The sequence below is a fragment of the Aythya marila genome (assembly GCF_965140915.1).
Source record: "Aythya marila genome assembly, chromosome: 4".
In the NCBI taxonomy this organism is placed as follows: domain Eukaryota; kingdom Metazoa; phylum Chordata; class Aves; order Anseriformes; family Anatidae; genus Aythya; species Aythya marila.
Genome location: NC_139045.1, coordinates 63,213,789 through 63,228,496, shown reverse-complemented (window position 1 = coordinate 63,228,496; position 14,708 = coordinate 63,213,789). Strand labels below are relative to the sequence as shown.

The 14,708-nt window shown below is 35.9% G+C and overlaps 1 protein-coding gene across 1 annotated transcript in view; it reads right to left on the bottom strand.

Moving 5' to 3' along the window:
- Positions 1-6: 6 nt before the first annotated feature.
- Positions 7-14,708, bottom strand: part of CLNK (cytokine dependent hematopoietic cell linker) — a gene marked incomplete at its 5' end in the record, with an annotated part of 70,964 nt that continues 56,262 nt past the window's right edge. The window contains 4 exons of the mRNA XM_082759587.1: positions 7-4,530; positions 7,252-7,407; positions 10,659-10,736; positions 11,099-11,238. Coding sequence (XP_082615713.1) covers positions 4,399-4,530; positions 7,252-7,407; positions 10,659-10,736; positions 11,099-11,238 — 506 coding nt within the window. The 3' untranslated portion in view covers positions 7-4,398. The remainder of the gene's footprint in view (positions 4,531-7,251; positions 7,408-10,658; positions 10,737-11,098; positions 11,239-14,708) is intronic.

Sequence of the window (14,708 nt, the reverse complement as noted above, 5' to 3'; positions counted from 1 at the left end):
AATTCTAATGGGTGCCATCAATTTGTTTGGAAAGGAAGACAGGTAAAAACACTTCATGAGAAGTTCTCTACTGTTAGCAAAGTGAGCAGAATTAGAAAGATACTGAGAAACTTATAATGAGGATTGAGCACTACTTTGCACTCATGTTTGAAATTTTTATTGGAGGTCAAATTCATGTGTTCCATAAGATAAATTTGAAGAAGATTTGCTATGCAAACATTTTTCTAGTTGCTATTCTCTGTGTTAGAATAGTGTACTGTAACTGATTTGTTCTAGGTCTGTATGAATTAAAATCTTAGACTATGGGATCTGTCTCACAGGGTTTAATTTGTTTTGTTACAGCATGGTGTTTCAGAGATTAGGCGCCTATGTACTGAAAAGCACCTTCAATCTTCAGTGGGCAGCAAGTTTATATCAGTTTTTAGTGACAATTTATGTACCAAGCAGAGAAAGTAAAACTTAAATGCAAGCACTCTGTTTCAGTGGAAGAAAACCACCTTCACTGACTTTCAAGAAATACAAGTGTGTAAATGAAGAATCTGTGAGATCAGAGTTACTCCCACTAGGTCAAGTAGCACTAAAAATATTAATTTTTTGTAGTAATTAGTCTTTACCTAGACTGTATTGTGTAGAGATGAGAAGGAGAGCACAAGACTGTCAAGCTTTTTGTACTGCCTTTGTTCTGAGCACGCAGAGCCAGAGATACCATCAAACTTGGACTGATAGGAGAGAGAAGCTTTTCTTGATGTGGTCTCCACAGATTGTTCGGAAATCTGAGGAATTAATAGCCAAACATAAACCCTCTAATACCACGTGTGTAGTCTGATAGGAACACATTTGTAGAATTGGTCAGTTGGTTAAAACTTTAGTCAGTAGGTTTATGCTTGCTTAAAGGGGAAGCTTGCTGAAGAGGAAAGACTTTTAAAAATGAAAAGCAGTGTTGCACAACATTGACAGTGTTGAACCAGATTTTCAGTGCAATCTTTCATCCTTCTTAATCTTAAAACTTCAGTTGTTGCTAGAATATATTTTTTGTAGGTGTCAATTTATAAAAGCATGTGCCTAGTTACATATGTACCTATAATATCTACTGACTTCAGTGCAGTATAAGCATTGCTCAGTTGCGTAAACACATTTCTAAGTCAGGGCCAAATTTCAAGTTTTTACAGAAGAGGGATGGTTATTACTGTACGCAAACAATACATGTTTTTCTTCATCTCGTCAATTTTAAATCATTCTATTTTAAAATCATATAGAATGAATTATATTGAAGCACACAATTACAATTAAAATCACCTATTACATTTTTAAAGATAAGAAAATCAATACTGACTGTAATGCTGGATGTTTATTGTATGTTTGAACTGGGACTACTGTTTTGAAAAACTGATAGTTCCTAACTTTTTTTTTTTGCTGTTGGTGCATTTTTGTAAACAGTTGAATTAAGCTGGGAATATTTTTTTATACACTCCGGCAGATTATACATTGTTTTGATAAAGTATGTATGGTATCTGTATTGAAATGTAAATATTTTTAAGCTATAAAGTACATCTGACTGAGGCTTATTTTAAAAAACAGTTAAAACATTGCTTTCCAAACATTTTGCAATAGTGTTAAAATCCTTCAGATACTTGGTGCTTTAAGTGAGATCTTTTTCATCACACATTGAAAAATTTTGTATCATTTGTATCATAGACTAACCTATTCCACAGAACAAACTTCCTTTTGTCTACTTTGTCAGTAATAACGAAATGACAGTTCTCATTTTGTATTCAAATGGAATTATATTTTTTTAGATGGGAACACTAGAGGGTTTTTTCACTTCATGTACTTTTATGCCAAACCTAACAGTACTATTTGCATTTTTGATTCTGAAAATAGTTTCCATTTTAAAACTTTGGCCTATCACATACAATAAATACTGAAATTGTTAACATGAGAAAAACATGGCTAAAATTCCTCCTTTGTTTAAACTCTTTCAGTCCAGGTTACTGTTTGAATTGATTTTGTTTCTGTAGAAGCTACTAAATAAAATGGCTTTGAATTTTCTTCTTAAGAGTTGTCACTGGCAAAATAAGAACATTCCTAATGAAAGCTGTAATCTGTGTGTGTGGAAAAAGCGTTGCTGCTCAGCATTATAAACTGTAGGTGGTTTAAGTATACTAGTAATGCTTGTCTTTAGTAAGCAACTTTGCTGTTTTAGTAAACATCTACAAAGCTTTGTATGTCTCTGACACAGTCTCCTATCTAAATTGTTAAGCTGTTTTATTTTCTCATGGGTTTAATTTAGAAAAAAAAAATAACATGAAAACCTTCTACAAGTTAATTTGTATGGTGACTATAAAAGTTTGAAAGCAGATTACATCATGCTTCTCTTCCTTTTCATGAGGTTTGCCAAACTCTACTTAGCAGCTTCTGTTCTGTTGATTTTTTGGTTCTAATGATCAAATAATGTCATGTGAAAATAATTTCCTTCATATTTAATACTCTCAGTGGTTTGAGAGAAATAATTGTAATGAATGTTCCTTTGCATTCTGATGCAGCATGGAGAAATAAAAAGATTGCAAGGAAGTCAACAACCAACTGTTAAATTCTTGTAGAGCTAGTCTGTGTGACTACACAGTACGTCATAAGTTGGGTTGGAATGTCATATTCTGGGCTTTAATGCTTTTATTTTTCTTGGTCCTGTTCTGTAAGGATCAAGTACCTGAAGTGGTTTTCTTGGTGTATTCCAATTACTTCATTAAACTTCTCAGCATGCTGAGAAAAGAAGATTATTAATGCTTTACAGAACAGCTCTAAACTTTCCTTCCGTATTTGTAGGGAAAATTAGTTAAACTTCCCCAAAATCAGATATGAATAAAATATATTTTTTTTCTGGAAAAAAAAAAAAAAAAGGCTCATCCATTTGATAAATGCTGGAACAGTTTTAGGTGTCTCTGAAAAAATTCTGCTGCTCCTACTGATGATTTAATCTGTGCACTTGAGCATAGTGAGAATTCAAAGGGACTGTTTGCATAATGGTCCTAACATATGTTTGAAAGTTCAAATATGGAATACAAGTATCTGTTACTTCAGTGATTGCTTTGTCCCTCCACCCTGGCCTCAAGCTGGGGAGGCTGAGGGAGTGGCACACCACCAGCTGTGTTCTCAGCCCCCCCCTTTCTCATGCTCTTGTGCTCCACAGGCAGTGCTCAGCAGACTGGACAGCCAAAGCACAAAGACATGGTCAGACAGAGGGATGTGTATCAATAGCTCAGCACGTTCATTCCCAACTCAAATATTATGCTGTGTAAAGCAGGAAGGTATGATGGGAAGAAGTATGATTGCAAAAGAAGATCCAGGCACATTTCTCCCAAGAGCAATAGTTAATCTGAGGGAGAGTCTAAAACCCAAGACCAGAGGCGCCCTGCCTAGAAAGGTAATGCCTAAGAGAATCTGAATGACCATAATGTTTATGTATGGGTGACACTAACTTTTTTGATGACACGAAGGCAAGGGGTGCACTTGATATCCGTGCTGGGAAGGGATTTTATCAGGAGGGACCCTGACAGATGTGAGAACTGGGGCCATGTGAACCTCATAAAGTTCAGCAAGGGCACGTGCAAGTTCCTGCATCTGTGTCAGCGAGATCTCCCATGTCAGTACAGGCTGGGTGTGGATGTGTAGATGTGGTGCTTAGGGATGTGGTTTAGCGGTAGACTTGGCAGCGCTAGGTTAATGGTTGGACTTGATCTCAGAGTCTTTTCCAACCTAAATGATTCTATGATTCTACTTAAGGTGAAGAATATTTGTTAGTTAACCAGTAAGAGTTTTCATTGCTAAAGGTAGCCTTAGAATCTGCTCCAATACCTGGGAGCATCAGCTGATACCCATTGACCTCAGTGGCTGCTGAGCAGGGTTTTTTGTTGTGCAAATACATATGCACGCTGAATGAAAGTGTTAAACAGTGAATACTCAGATAATAGTATTTGGTGTGTATTTTTAAAAGCAAAAAATATATTTAATATGACTACATTGTGTTTTATTAGGCTTTACTACTAACTGAGCTTCAGTGACATGTAGGTAAGCAAGGCTGGTTTTCATCTTTTGTTAGCAGGTACAATGCAAGATAAGCAAATTGCTCAACTGTTGTTGAAGTATCAGGAGTCAATCTTTAAACACTTTTCTGTGAAGTAATACAATGTGAGTCTCACTTATCTATTGGATAAAAACAAATAGCAACAAATCAAAAATACAGTAATCTGTAATCCAAGTTAGAAGTTTTTTAGGAGAGCATTTAGAATGCTTCATAGTATGAATGCTTCATCACTCAAAGGCTAATCTGGCTTTTGATACATTTAAATAATTATTCTATTTACATGTATACAGAAATGTGTGATGTTGAGGCAGAAAATATCATTTGCGTAACTTGAATGGATATGAAAGGTAGCATTGTTCTCTCCGGCTTCCTGCCTTATCCTTTCCATCGATGAGTGTGATGGGAACATATTTGTAGAAGTCAATGATTTCTTTCACCGAATTAAATTTCTGGGGGTAAAGAAAAATTGTAATTACTGATTGACACTGCAAGTGCTATATGTTTTTGTCTATAACATTAAAAGAGTTTCAAATGACAGCATTAGAAGTAGGCAATATTCTGAATAGAATTATGATTGGACATAAGCTATCGTAAAAGGAAAAGCAATGGGATTTAATCCTTTTATTTCCTTTGTGTCTCCATCTTGTGTGAGAGAAAGCAGCTTGGAGCAAAAGGGGAGCATGTCTAACCCCAGGAATGCAGTGTCACCCATAAAAGTCTGTGATAGCAGATGCAGTGATAGATTTTGAAAAGATGAAACAACTTTAGGTTATTACTAACTTTATCCTATCAAAATTACTTTTAGTTTGTAGTACATGATATACTGCTGTTTTCTCTGTTTTTTGTTGTTGTTTCATTTTGTTTTGTTTGTTTGTTTTTTACATGTACCTTTTATTTTCCCATTTGATTTACTAATGAAGTCACTATAAAATCCCTAGTACAAGATCAATGTAAGGGTTTCAGCAGAGTTTTAATTTTGTTCCCTGCTGTGAGAAACAATGACGTCCCTTAAACCCATTCATAAAATGATAAATGTTTGGTTCGAGGTTCCTGAACTGATCAAGTTGCAACTGAACCATTCTCAACCATGTTGGGACGATCAACATGAGCTGGCAATGTGTGCTTGCAGCCCAGAAAGCCAACCATGTCCTGGGTTGCATCAAAACAAGCATGGCCAGCAGGGTGAGGGAGGTGATTCTCTCCCTCTTCTCTGCTCTTGTGAGACCACAGCTAGAATGCTGGATTCAGGTCTGGGGCCCCCAGCACAAGGACATGGATGTATTAGAATAAGTCCAGAGGAGGGCCAATCAAAGGTCTGGAGCACCTCTCCTACGAAGACAGGCAGAGGGAGTTGGGGTTGTTCAACCTGGAGAAGAGAAGGCTCCGCAGACAGAGATCTTACAGCAGCCTTCCAGTATCTGAAGGAGGCTTACAGGAAAGCTGGGGAGGGACTCTTTGTCAGGGAATGTAGGGATAGGACAGTGGTAATGATTTTAAACTAAAAGAGGGGAGATTTAGATTAGATACCAGGAAGAAATTCTTTCCTGTGAGGGTGGTGAGGCACTGAAACAGGTTGCTCAGAGAAGCTGTGGCTGCTCCATCCCTGGAGATGTTCAAGGCCAGGTTGGATGGGGCTTTGAGCAACCTGGTCTAGTGGAAGATGCCCATGGCCATGGCAAATCATTCTATGATTCTATGAAAGGTACCCTCACCTGTCCTACTCATGAGAATCCACCTGCCATTCTGATGGGTAGCAAATTTCTACTTCTCTACTTTCCAGTCAATTCATTAGTAATCACCTCGTGTCATTGCCTTTCAATTTAAATAGTACTCTTCCCTCTGTGTGTAACCTCAAAGCATTTGCAGGTGAGACAAACCAACTTCTAACTTTAGAGGTAAGTGATCCATTTCTGTCATGGATCTGATCACGTGTCACGTGTGATCACACCACTGTTTTTCATCTTGAGCTATTCTTTGGATTCATTGTTAAGTCACGAGAACTGTACACAGAAATGCAAGTATACTGTTAATTTAGTACTTTTAGTGCTGTTTCTAAAAAGAAATGCATGGCTTATTCTATCACATTTACTATATTCACAGGTATACTGTATACATGATAGCATCTCATGGTAATCACTGTCAATTCCACCTGATCCACTCCCAGTTTATAACAAGAGGATCAGATGAAATCTGATTTGGTGATCTTGTATTTTTTTTTATTTTTTAATTTTTTATTATTTTCTTGTATTTTTTTTTTAAGAACAAAATTACGAAATTCAAAGCAAATGTGCTATTTTTTTAAAAAAGTTTTTGTAATTTTTACTAATATAATTTTAATCTACTCTGCTAAAACCATGTATTTTGTATGTACCAGATTAGCAAAGTAGATAATATTTAATTAGAAAGTAGAAAATATTTAATTTTTATGTCATGATAAGCTTTAAATGTGAGCAAAGATTTGAGTTGTTTTTCAAAAGAACTGTGTACAAGAAAAATAGCAGTGTTATAGTTATCTGTGGATCTTAAATAATGAAAACTAACTGGAATGGGAAACCACCAAGTAAATGGCGTTTGCTTGGAAAAATAACCCTCCCACATTATTTCATGGCTTCTGAATATCCTTTGTCCCATATTTTTCCTACTTCCTCATCTGTTTGTAAAGATATTGATTCACCTTTTGTTATATGAGGGACAGACAATTAGAGAATCTGTTTGATTACGCAGCAATAGCAACAACAGACTGTTCTGCCAGATGTGTGGAGCTGTATAGATTTTAAATTTTCTGCTTATTTTAACAAATTTAAAAATATGCTAAAATTATAGGTATAAAGATGTATACCTGGAAAAGGAGAACTTTCCATTTTACTTTGCAGGTGATACATATCCAGGATAGGTAGAAATATTATACATGTGTAGGAAATTTTCACAATTATTTAAATCAGTATTTGAGCATGGTATGTAAAATTAGGTTTTAAATTACTGTCTTTAAGTTACTTGAAACATTGAAACATACTTGAAACACCAGTATATAAAAGAATACAATTATAACACAGTTATAATTTAAACTAATATACAGCAAATTTGTTATGTGGGGAAATTTATAATAAATCTTTCATGTTATGAACTTGTGAAATGCAACACAAAAGCAATAGGCAGGTCATTTTACTTACATCATTGCCTCTGAGCCCTGTTCCCAGTGCATACTGTTGGCTGTCTTCTAGAAAACGTACTTTAATGTTGTATACTCTTCTTCCATAGTAGACAACCAAAACGTATGGTTCAGTGTTTGATTTCTTTGAACAGTCTCTAACCAAGAAAGTCTCATCCTGTATGGCACAAATTATTATAGCAGTTATACCAGTAAATCCTGGTAAATGCGTATCATAACATTTGCCTAGAGCTGGTGTTTAGTTTTAAATCTTGCAAAACTAGTTAATTTTAACAATGTCATACTGTATCAAGAAAATATATTTTTAAATGAAGTTTGATGGTAGACAGTTTAGTAAAGTACTTTATTTAAAGGTAGTGAAACTGTGTTAAAATCAATAATTTCCATGAGTCGAATATAATTAGCATAGATTTTGACTGATGATAGTGAAAAGCATGGCTTGATCAATGCTGCTTCTTGTACAATGTTAAGCTGAAACCTTTATTGAAGCTCCATGCTACTAAATAATCTTAAAATGAAAAAGGGATATCGAAAGTCAAATCAATTTAAAGAAAAAAGTTAATAAGTAACAGTAAGAAGGAAGAGAGAATAGGTAATGTCATTTTTTTTTTTCCTTTTTAGAAAAGCAGTGTATGATTTTGGTTAATTTCCTTTGGATAGAATAATGATTTATGATACAAGGACATGGTCTCTTTAATGCTTGTTATGACCTCTTTGTTTTAAATTGCAGTGAGTCTTAAGCTGGTATGATAAATATTTATACTATTGGGGTAACCTGGGTGTTTACATTTTTTTTTTAAATGTAATTACTACAACAGTTTCAATTACAGTTTCTGTTTCTAGGGATATGCAATAATAAAAAAGATACCCATGAAGTGTAACAGTGAATATAGAAATAATGCTGAAAAATGGCTTTGTCCACTTAATGTGTGTTCAGAGTTGACACCCATGCAGAACTAGCCTGTAGGCTGTTCATATACATAAACTTCAGTATGCAATTAAATGTTTGCATGATTGATTTTAGCAATTTCATTCAACACAGTAAAGATTCTCATATGCATAAAGAGTTCATGAACCTAAATGTTTGTTAGAAAATGTTTCAAATTCTGTGATCTGGCTGTTTAGTTTTACTCTTTTGTAGGAAGGCCTGAGAAGGAGAAAGTTACCTGTGGTGGAGCTAAAATTCCAACATTAATTCCTTCAAATGACTCTACCTAACTCTGATTTGTGCCAACTTGATACTTCTCATTTATGCAGTAGAGGAGCAGAGGAAGGAAAAACAAAATATCACTTCTTCAAAATTACTACTCTTGATTGTATGGAGTGTGTTCTCATATATATGGTTTTATTTTATTTTTTCTTAACTGTAACAAAGTTTGAGACTAGAGTGAAAGAATATGTAAATCAGAGAAGCTAAGAACCTCTGACAAATCTAAGCATCTCACAAGTTTTTAGATTCTCTGTGAATAATAAGAAGTTATTGTCACTGTAGTAGGAACTACAAGAATTTCTGACCAGAATTGCCAACTGCACCAGGAGACCTGAACTTTTTTTTAAAGGATGTGCAGCAAATGAAGAAACCAAGAGATGACATTAATCATAAATGCTACTATCTTCGTATATCTGATTCTGTGCTTGATGCAATCAGTAGAACCCATGTTGTGGGGTGCAAGATTATTTTCTGGCCAGAAATCAGATATGATAAACACAAAAATGAGGGAAAAAATCATTTATGCATTTCAATGAGATTGTGCTATTATTGAAGAAAGCTGCTACAGTGTATTTCTACAAGAATGTTAAAGAACAGAATCGTTAATTCTTTAATGGGTACTTTTTGGGATTTTCACAGGTAGCTAAGGATAGGAGGTTATAAAATCTAATTTACTTTTGAATATCTTAAAATCACTATGCTTTTCCCAGCAGGTGCTATGAATAAATTGAAGTCCAAAAAATATGCCTATATTGTTGTTCTTGCTGATAGCTCTCCTGGGTGCAAAGCATGGAGCAGTGAGCCAGGATCTAATATCAGAACTAATCCCCACACTCAGCTGTTACCTAAGGCACACCTTTCCTAACTGCTTCTCATTTACACTTCCCTACACAATCACAGAGCAGCTGTATGCTTTGCTTTCCAAACTCTTTTCAGAGTGGCCAGTTCAGGGCCAAATTTAGATCTGATTGGAGGCCTCAAGCCATTACTCTGAATTCAAATAGAAAGAGCTCACTGAGAAACTGCCTTCTCTCTCCCATTTGCCCTGGGATCCCATACTGTATTTAAAATTATTATGCATGGAAGTATTCTAAAGAAACACTGTAAAACCCTATCAGACTGGAAACCCAGTGGAAGAAGTTAAATGACCACAGAAAAATTTTAAATTCTGGAATAACTTGATGCTAGCGCTCTTTGGTCTGGCTGTCCTCAGCAACCCTTCATAATCGTTCTGATGTGGGTCTGCCAGAACACCAAGGCAGCCACTAGGACTTGTGTGGGGCCCTAGCCCTTCAAAACTCTCTGCTGGCTGTTAACCCGTGGGAGTACATCAGTCCTCATGCTCCTGACTCCTTTGGTGACGGCAACTTTCTGGAGACTGCAACTGAGAGGTTTTGTGCTAAAATTGCCCTCAAAACTAGCAATCACTGCATTCTATTATACTAATAAGTAAATAAATCCAGGCCTTCACAGTTTGGGGTACTGTGGGTTGGCTGATGGGTTGGAATGCGTCTTTGACTTTTCAGCCCTGAAGGCTTGTTTTCAGTCTCTGAAGTAGTTACAAGATAAATGGATTTTATGCCTTTTGTTGACCATACCACAAACCTTTTTTAAACCCAACGATTATTTTTATCCACCCGCATTGCCCAGGGTGAGACAGTGAGAGCAGGGCGTCTTTCTTTCATGTAGGTCACAAGCCAGTGCCAACTGCCCTGGCTGCTGGGCACTGCCCAGCGTACTCTACTCAGCGCCTCCTGCTCCCAGGGGCCATCCGTCCTTCTGCTCACCCCACGCCCTCCAGGCTGTGCTTTGCAAAGCACTTAACCATAATAATGACTGCAAAACAGCAAAATAGGTGGATGCTCATATGACTAGAGTTAATTAAAAATAAACAAATACTGATGCATACTCCTGTCCTTAATCCTGTTGATAATGTCTGATGTGTTACATAGCAAACTGCTTGGTGGTGTATGTATGTTTGGTAGCGTGGCAATTAAGAATTTTAATGTAAGTTTGTTTATCAGAAATGCAATAAAATCAGTTGACAATATTTTTAACTCTTTCTATATTTTGTATCAAATCTAAATTGTCACAGATTGTATGGTTAGTTCACAGAAAAATTGTAAGCCATTGTGGACAGTTTAAAGACATTTTCTCCAAGATTTTACACCACAGATTTCAAGATAGATTGTACTTACAGTGTTCTCCTGTAACAGTGCCACCTCTGCTTCATGGCGATCATATTCCCCAATGTACCATTCATATTTGTTTAAGTCCTTAATTTCAAGATATCAAAATCAGAGTATAGAAATTAAACACAGATGGTTGAAACAAATCCCAGTGAAAACCGATTAAATCAAATTTGCCTTTAAAGAAAATTTATCATGGTTTGTTAGAATGATTATAATGCATCTATATCTAGAAATTGTTTTGGAAAATCTGTTCCAAATTAAACATCTAAATTCTTATCATGTTGGATTGTTTTCAGGGGTGCTGAAAGCCTACAGGTTTCAGTCTATTTAATTTCTTAGATAAATATATTTAGTAGGCCGTATTTCTTAGTTGTGACCATGCTGTAGAGTGATAATTCCATTTAAAAAAACACATCCCTGTCTTCATTAAGCAAAGCATTCTTTACCTTTTCTATGGGCTGGGTAAGAGATTTAATTTCCCGTTTTACAAGTGAATGTTTTGTGAATGATTTGTTTTCATATGATGTGCACTGTATAGGAGATGGTGACCTTTTCACTGACACATCCTCTACATTTAATGTGGGCCCTGTAAAAGAAAATTCAGAAAGAAAAAAAAGTCATATTTTTTAAACTTAAATTTTAGCTTCATTTTCCCCTATCTGTTTTACACGAGAGAATAGCATTTATAATTTGGTATTGCAGGTTTGTGTTCGCAACCTTTAAAATTTAGAACTGGTATGACTACTCTCGTGCTAATGCAGGACCAGTGATTTCAGATCCATGCCCCAAGAAATTTAAGACATGAATTTTCTGATGCCTTTTAGCTGACATCACTAGTACCCGTAAGCATAGCAAAATATTATATGTACATTATAATAAAATATAAAATACTAAAAAAAAATATGGGGACATTTATGTTCTACGAGTGTAATTCTGCTCTGCATTTACCTTTCAAACCCCTTGCATTTGTATTGTATCCAAGCATATTAAAGCTCCTCATTTATCCCATTGCCAGATGGCATTATTTCCACCAAGCCTTAGAGGATTCAAGGCTCTGCTGTGCGGATGAATTTCAGTTTGCTCTGCAGCTTGCTGCAGTGAATAAATTTAGGGCCAGGCTTCATTTTTTGAATACGGAGAAGTGAATTTGCTCTTGCATCAAGAAAAAGCCCCCAGGCTGTGCGCTCCTGCTCCCTCCTTTCCTGGTGGGGTTACATGAGCCAACTGAGGGAGCTCAGGCAGCTGAAAAGCATCCTCCTAAACCAAGTGATTTGCAGTCTATATTTAATGCTGTCTTTTATCAGCATAGCACGAGGGAGTGCATGGGATGCGGCAGCACCACGAAGTGCAGGAAAGTCTCAGGCTGGTGAGGCTGCAGTGGAAAAAAGTTTGAGAAAAGCTTCAAGATGTATGGTTAGGAAGCATTTTGTAGGTACACACCATGAAAAAAAAGAAATGGTTAACTGCAGAATAAAAATATCATGTCCTGCCATAAAACAGAAGGCATTTTTATTTGTTTTGTGCAGTGCTGTTGGTAGAAATGGGTTAGTGATTATTGTAAGAGTAAATGAGAAAAATGTGATTATCAATGGCTTCCATCTTTTCCTTTACTGTCATAAGAGACAGTAATGTTTGCCAAAATGGAATTTCATTATGTTTTATTTGTTGGTCATGTTTTATCAGTTTATTCTGCCAATACATAACATATGAAAGTTTTAAAGAAGTTCAGAAACACCCTTTTACAGAAGAATAATAGTTTTCATTGTTCCATGTATGTACCATGTGTCATGTTCTGGTTTACAGCACATTGCATTTGTGTTTAAGCCAGTAAACAATGTCCACTGATGTCAGTAGGAAAACAACCATATTCATTTATATTCATTCATATTCAATAGGCAATCGATCCCTTCAGAAATGAAATTACTGAGCCAATTGTGTAAAGGGTTTGTAACCAGGCATCTATTTTTTTTTTTTTTCTGCAGATTGAGTCATTAAAACACCCACATGCCACCATTCAGTTTATTAGATCCTGAAACTGTCATTTGTGTTCACATTTCATTTTTGGTGGCTGTCCTCAGACACTTTATTTTTAAAAAGAAACCCTGCAGCTAGCACTATGTTTGCTTTGTGACTGGTGTGTTTGTTCTGTAGAATTTCTTTCTCGTATGTCAAGAAGTGGAAAATTCTCTTGCACTGCTTGCCAAGAAATTAAAGAAGAGTTTAGATTTTTACACAGAAAATAACTTGTTTTAAACAATAAATGATAAAAAATAGTGAGAGAAATTTCTCAGAGTGAGAGAAATATTTACATATGGTAAAAAATACAAGGTTATTCATACAAATCCAGTAAAGTTAATACTTTCTTTGTAAAATATTTTTTTAATCCAAACACGGACTTTAAAGGACCACTTAGGATAGCAGGGGTGAAGGCCACTTCTTTGTTCTGTTCTGTCCCTGTTGTTTCACAAGGTCAAAGAATTCAAGGACATGAAGTGAGGTTGTGCTGTCTCAGAGGGCCTATGCATGAAGGACCAAAAGCAGTGGAATGCTTTTGGAATGCAGAAACTCCTGGAATGGCAGGAGTTTCTGAAGCAGAGGTTGGTACAGGGAACCTAGGAAAAACAAGGACTTGTGCATAGATGAGGACTGAGAGACTCCTGAGAACAGCCCAAAATAGAGGAAAAGGAGCTTACGGCACGAAGCAGTGGGAGGTGGGCTTGTGTGGCCTGACACAGGCTGAAGTCAAGATGAATCCTTCTTAATTTGAACAAATAATATGGCCTGTATGTGCTTCCTGGTGTTCCTGGCTTTTAGCATGAATTCAGGTTATGCAGCTCATGGGCTGTCAGCATGGCTTAGAAGTTTGTATTTTTGGTAGAAAGGGCATTTGCAGAGGCAGTTAAGGGAGAATATAAAAGTACAGTAAGTGTAGTCAAGGACAGTAGAAAGTTACCAGCATGGATGAGCCCTGTACTCCTTGAGGCCACAGAGCTACTGGGTCTCCCAAGGCATGCACTCTCAAAGACTTACTTGTAAAAAAATTGAGATAAAATATGAGATAACTTGGCTGGTGCACTTTTAGTGACATTCAAAAAACCCAGAGACCCACAGAATTCAAAAGACCAAGGTCATATTATTTATATGTACTCCACTTAAGGTTTGGACATACTTCTCTGTCAATCAATCTTTTTATGAAAGACCAATATATCAGAGAGTTTCCTTTCTATAATATTTTCTCTTTAGTGTATATATATATGTGCAAAAATCATATTTATACAGCGCACTGATAAATGTTTTCCTTACACAATTTTTATCATGAAGTTTGGAAAACAAAGGGATTTTGCTTTTCAAATGTCTGTAAACAGATGCCATTTTTATTTTATTTTATTTTATTTTATTTTATTTTATTTTATTTTATTTTATTTATTTTATTTTATTTTATTTTATTTTATTTTATTTTATTTTATTTTATTTTATTTTATTTTATTTTATTTTATTTTAATCCTTTCTCTTTTGGATTTATGTAATTGCTTTTTAAAGCAAGGGTAAGTTTATTGACAGGTAGGGATAAGTCAAATAGAACTTTTGGGCTAAAAGGGTAAATGCAAATAAAGCCATTTTTTTTTTTTTTTTTTAGAAGAGATAAGGTAGAGAGATTGACAGACACCAAATACAATATGACACAACAGCAAAAAGCTAACACAGCTTTTAACTGTGTTTGTGGAAGTATCATCTCCCAGATTAGAGAGTGTGCCCGTGAATGTGGTGAAACCACTCCCATGTGCTTCATTCAGTTCTATGAGTCTCAAAAAAATACAGGGACAATGACGGGAGTGATGTTGCCATGGTTACTGGACATGCCACACCATGGGCTGGGGCTGAGCAGGGCAACCCGCGACTGTTACTTTTGGCTCCCAGTCCCGTCCCTCAGGAAACACCACACAGCCCAGTGAAATTTCCTATTTCCAGCCATAATATATTAACAGACCTGTCTGATAATGCCATCTACAAGTCCTTCCCTCTAGGAATCCGTGATAAACCTAAACTAGTTTCCAC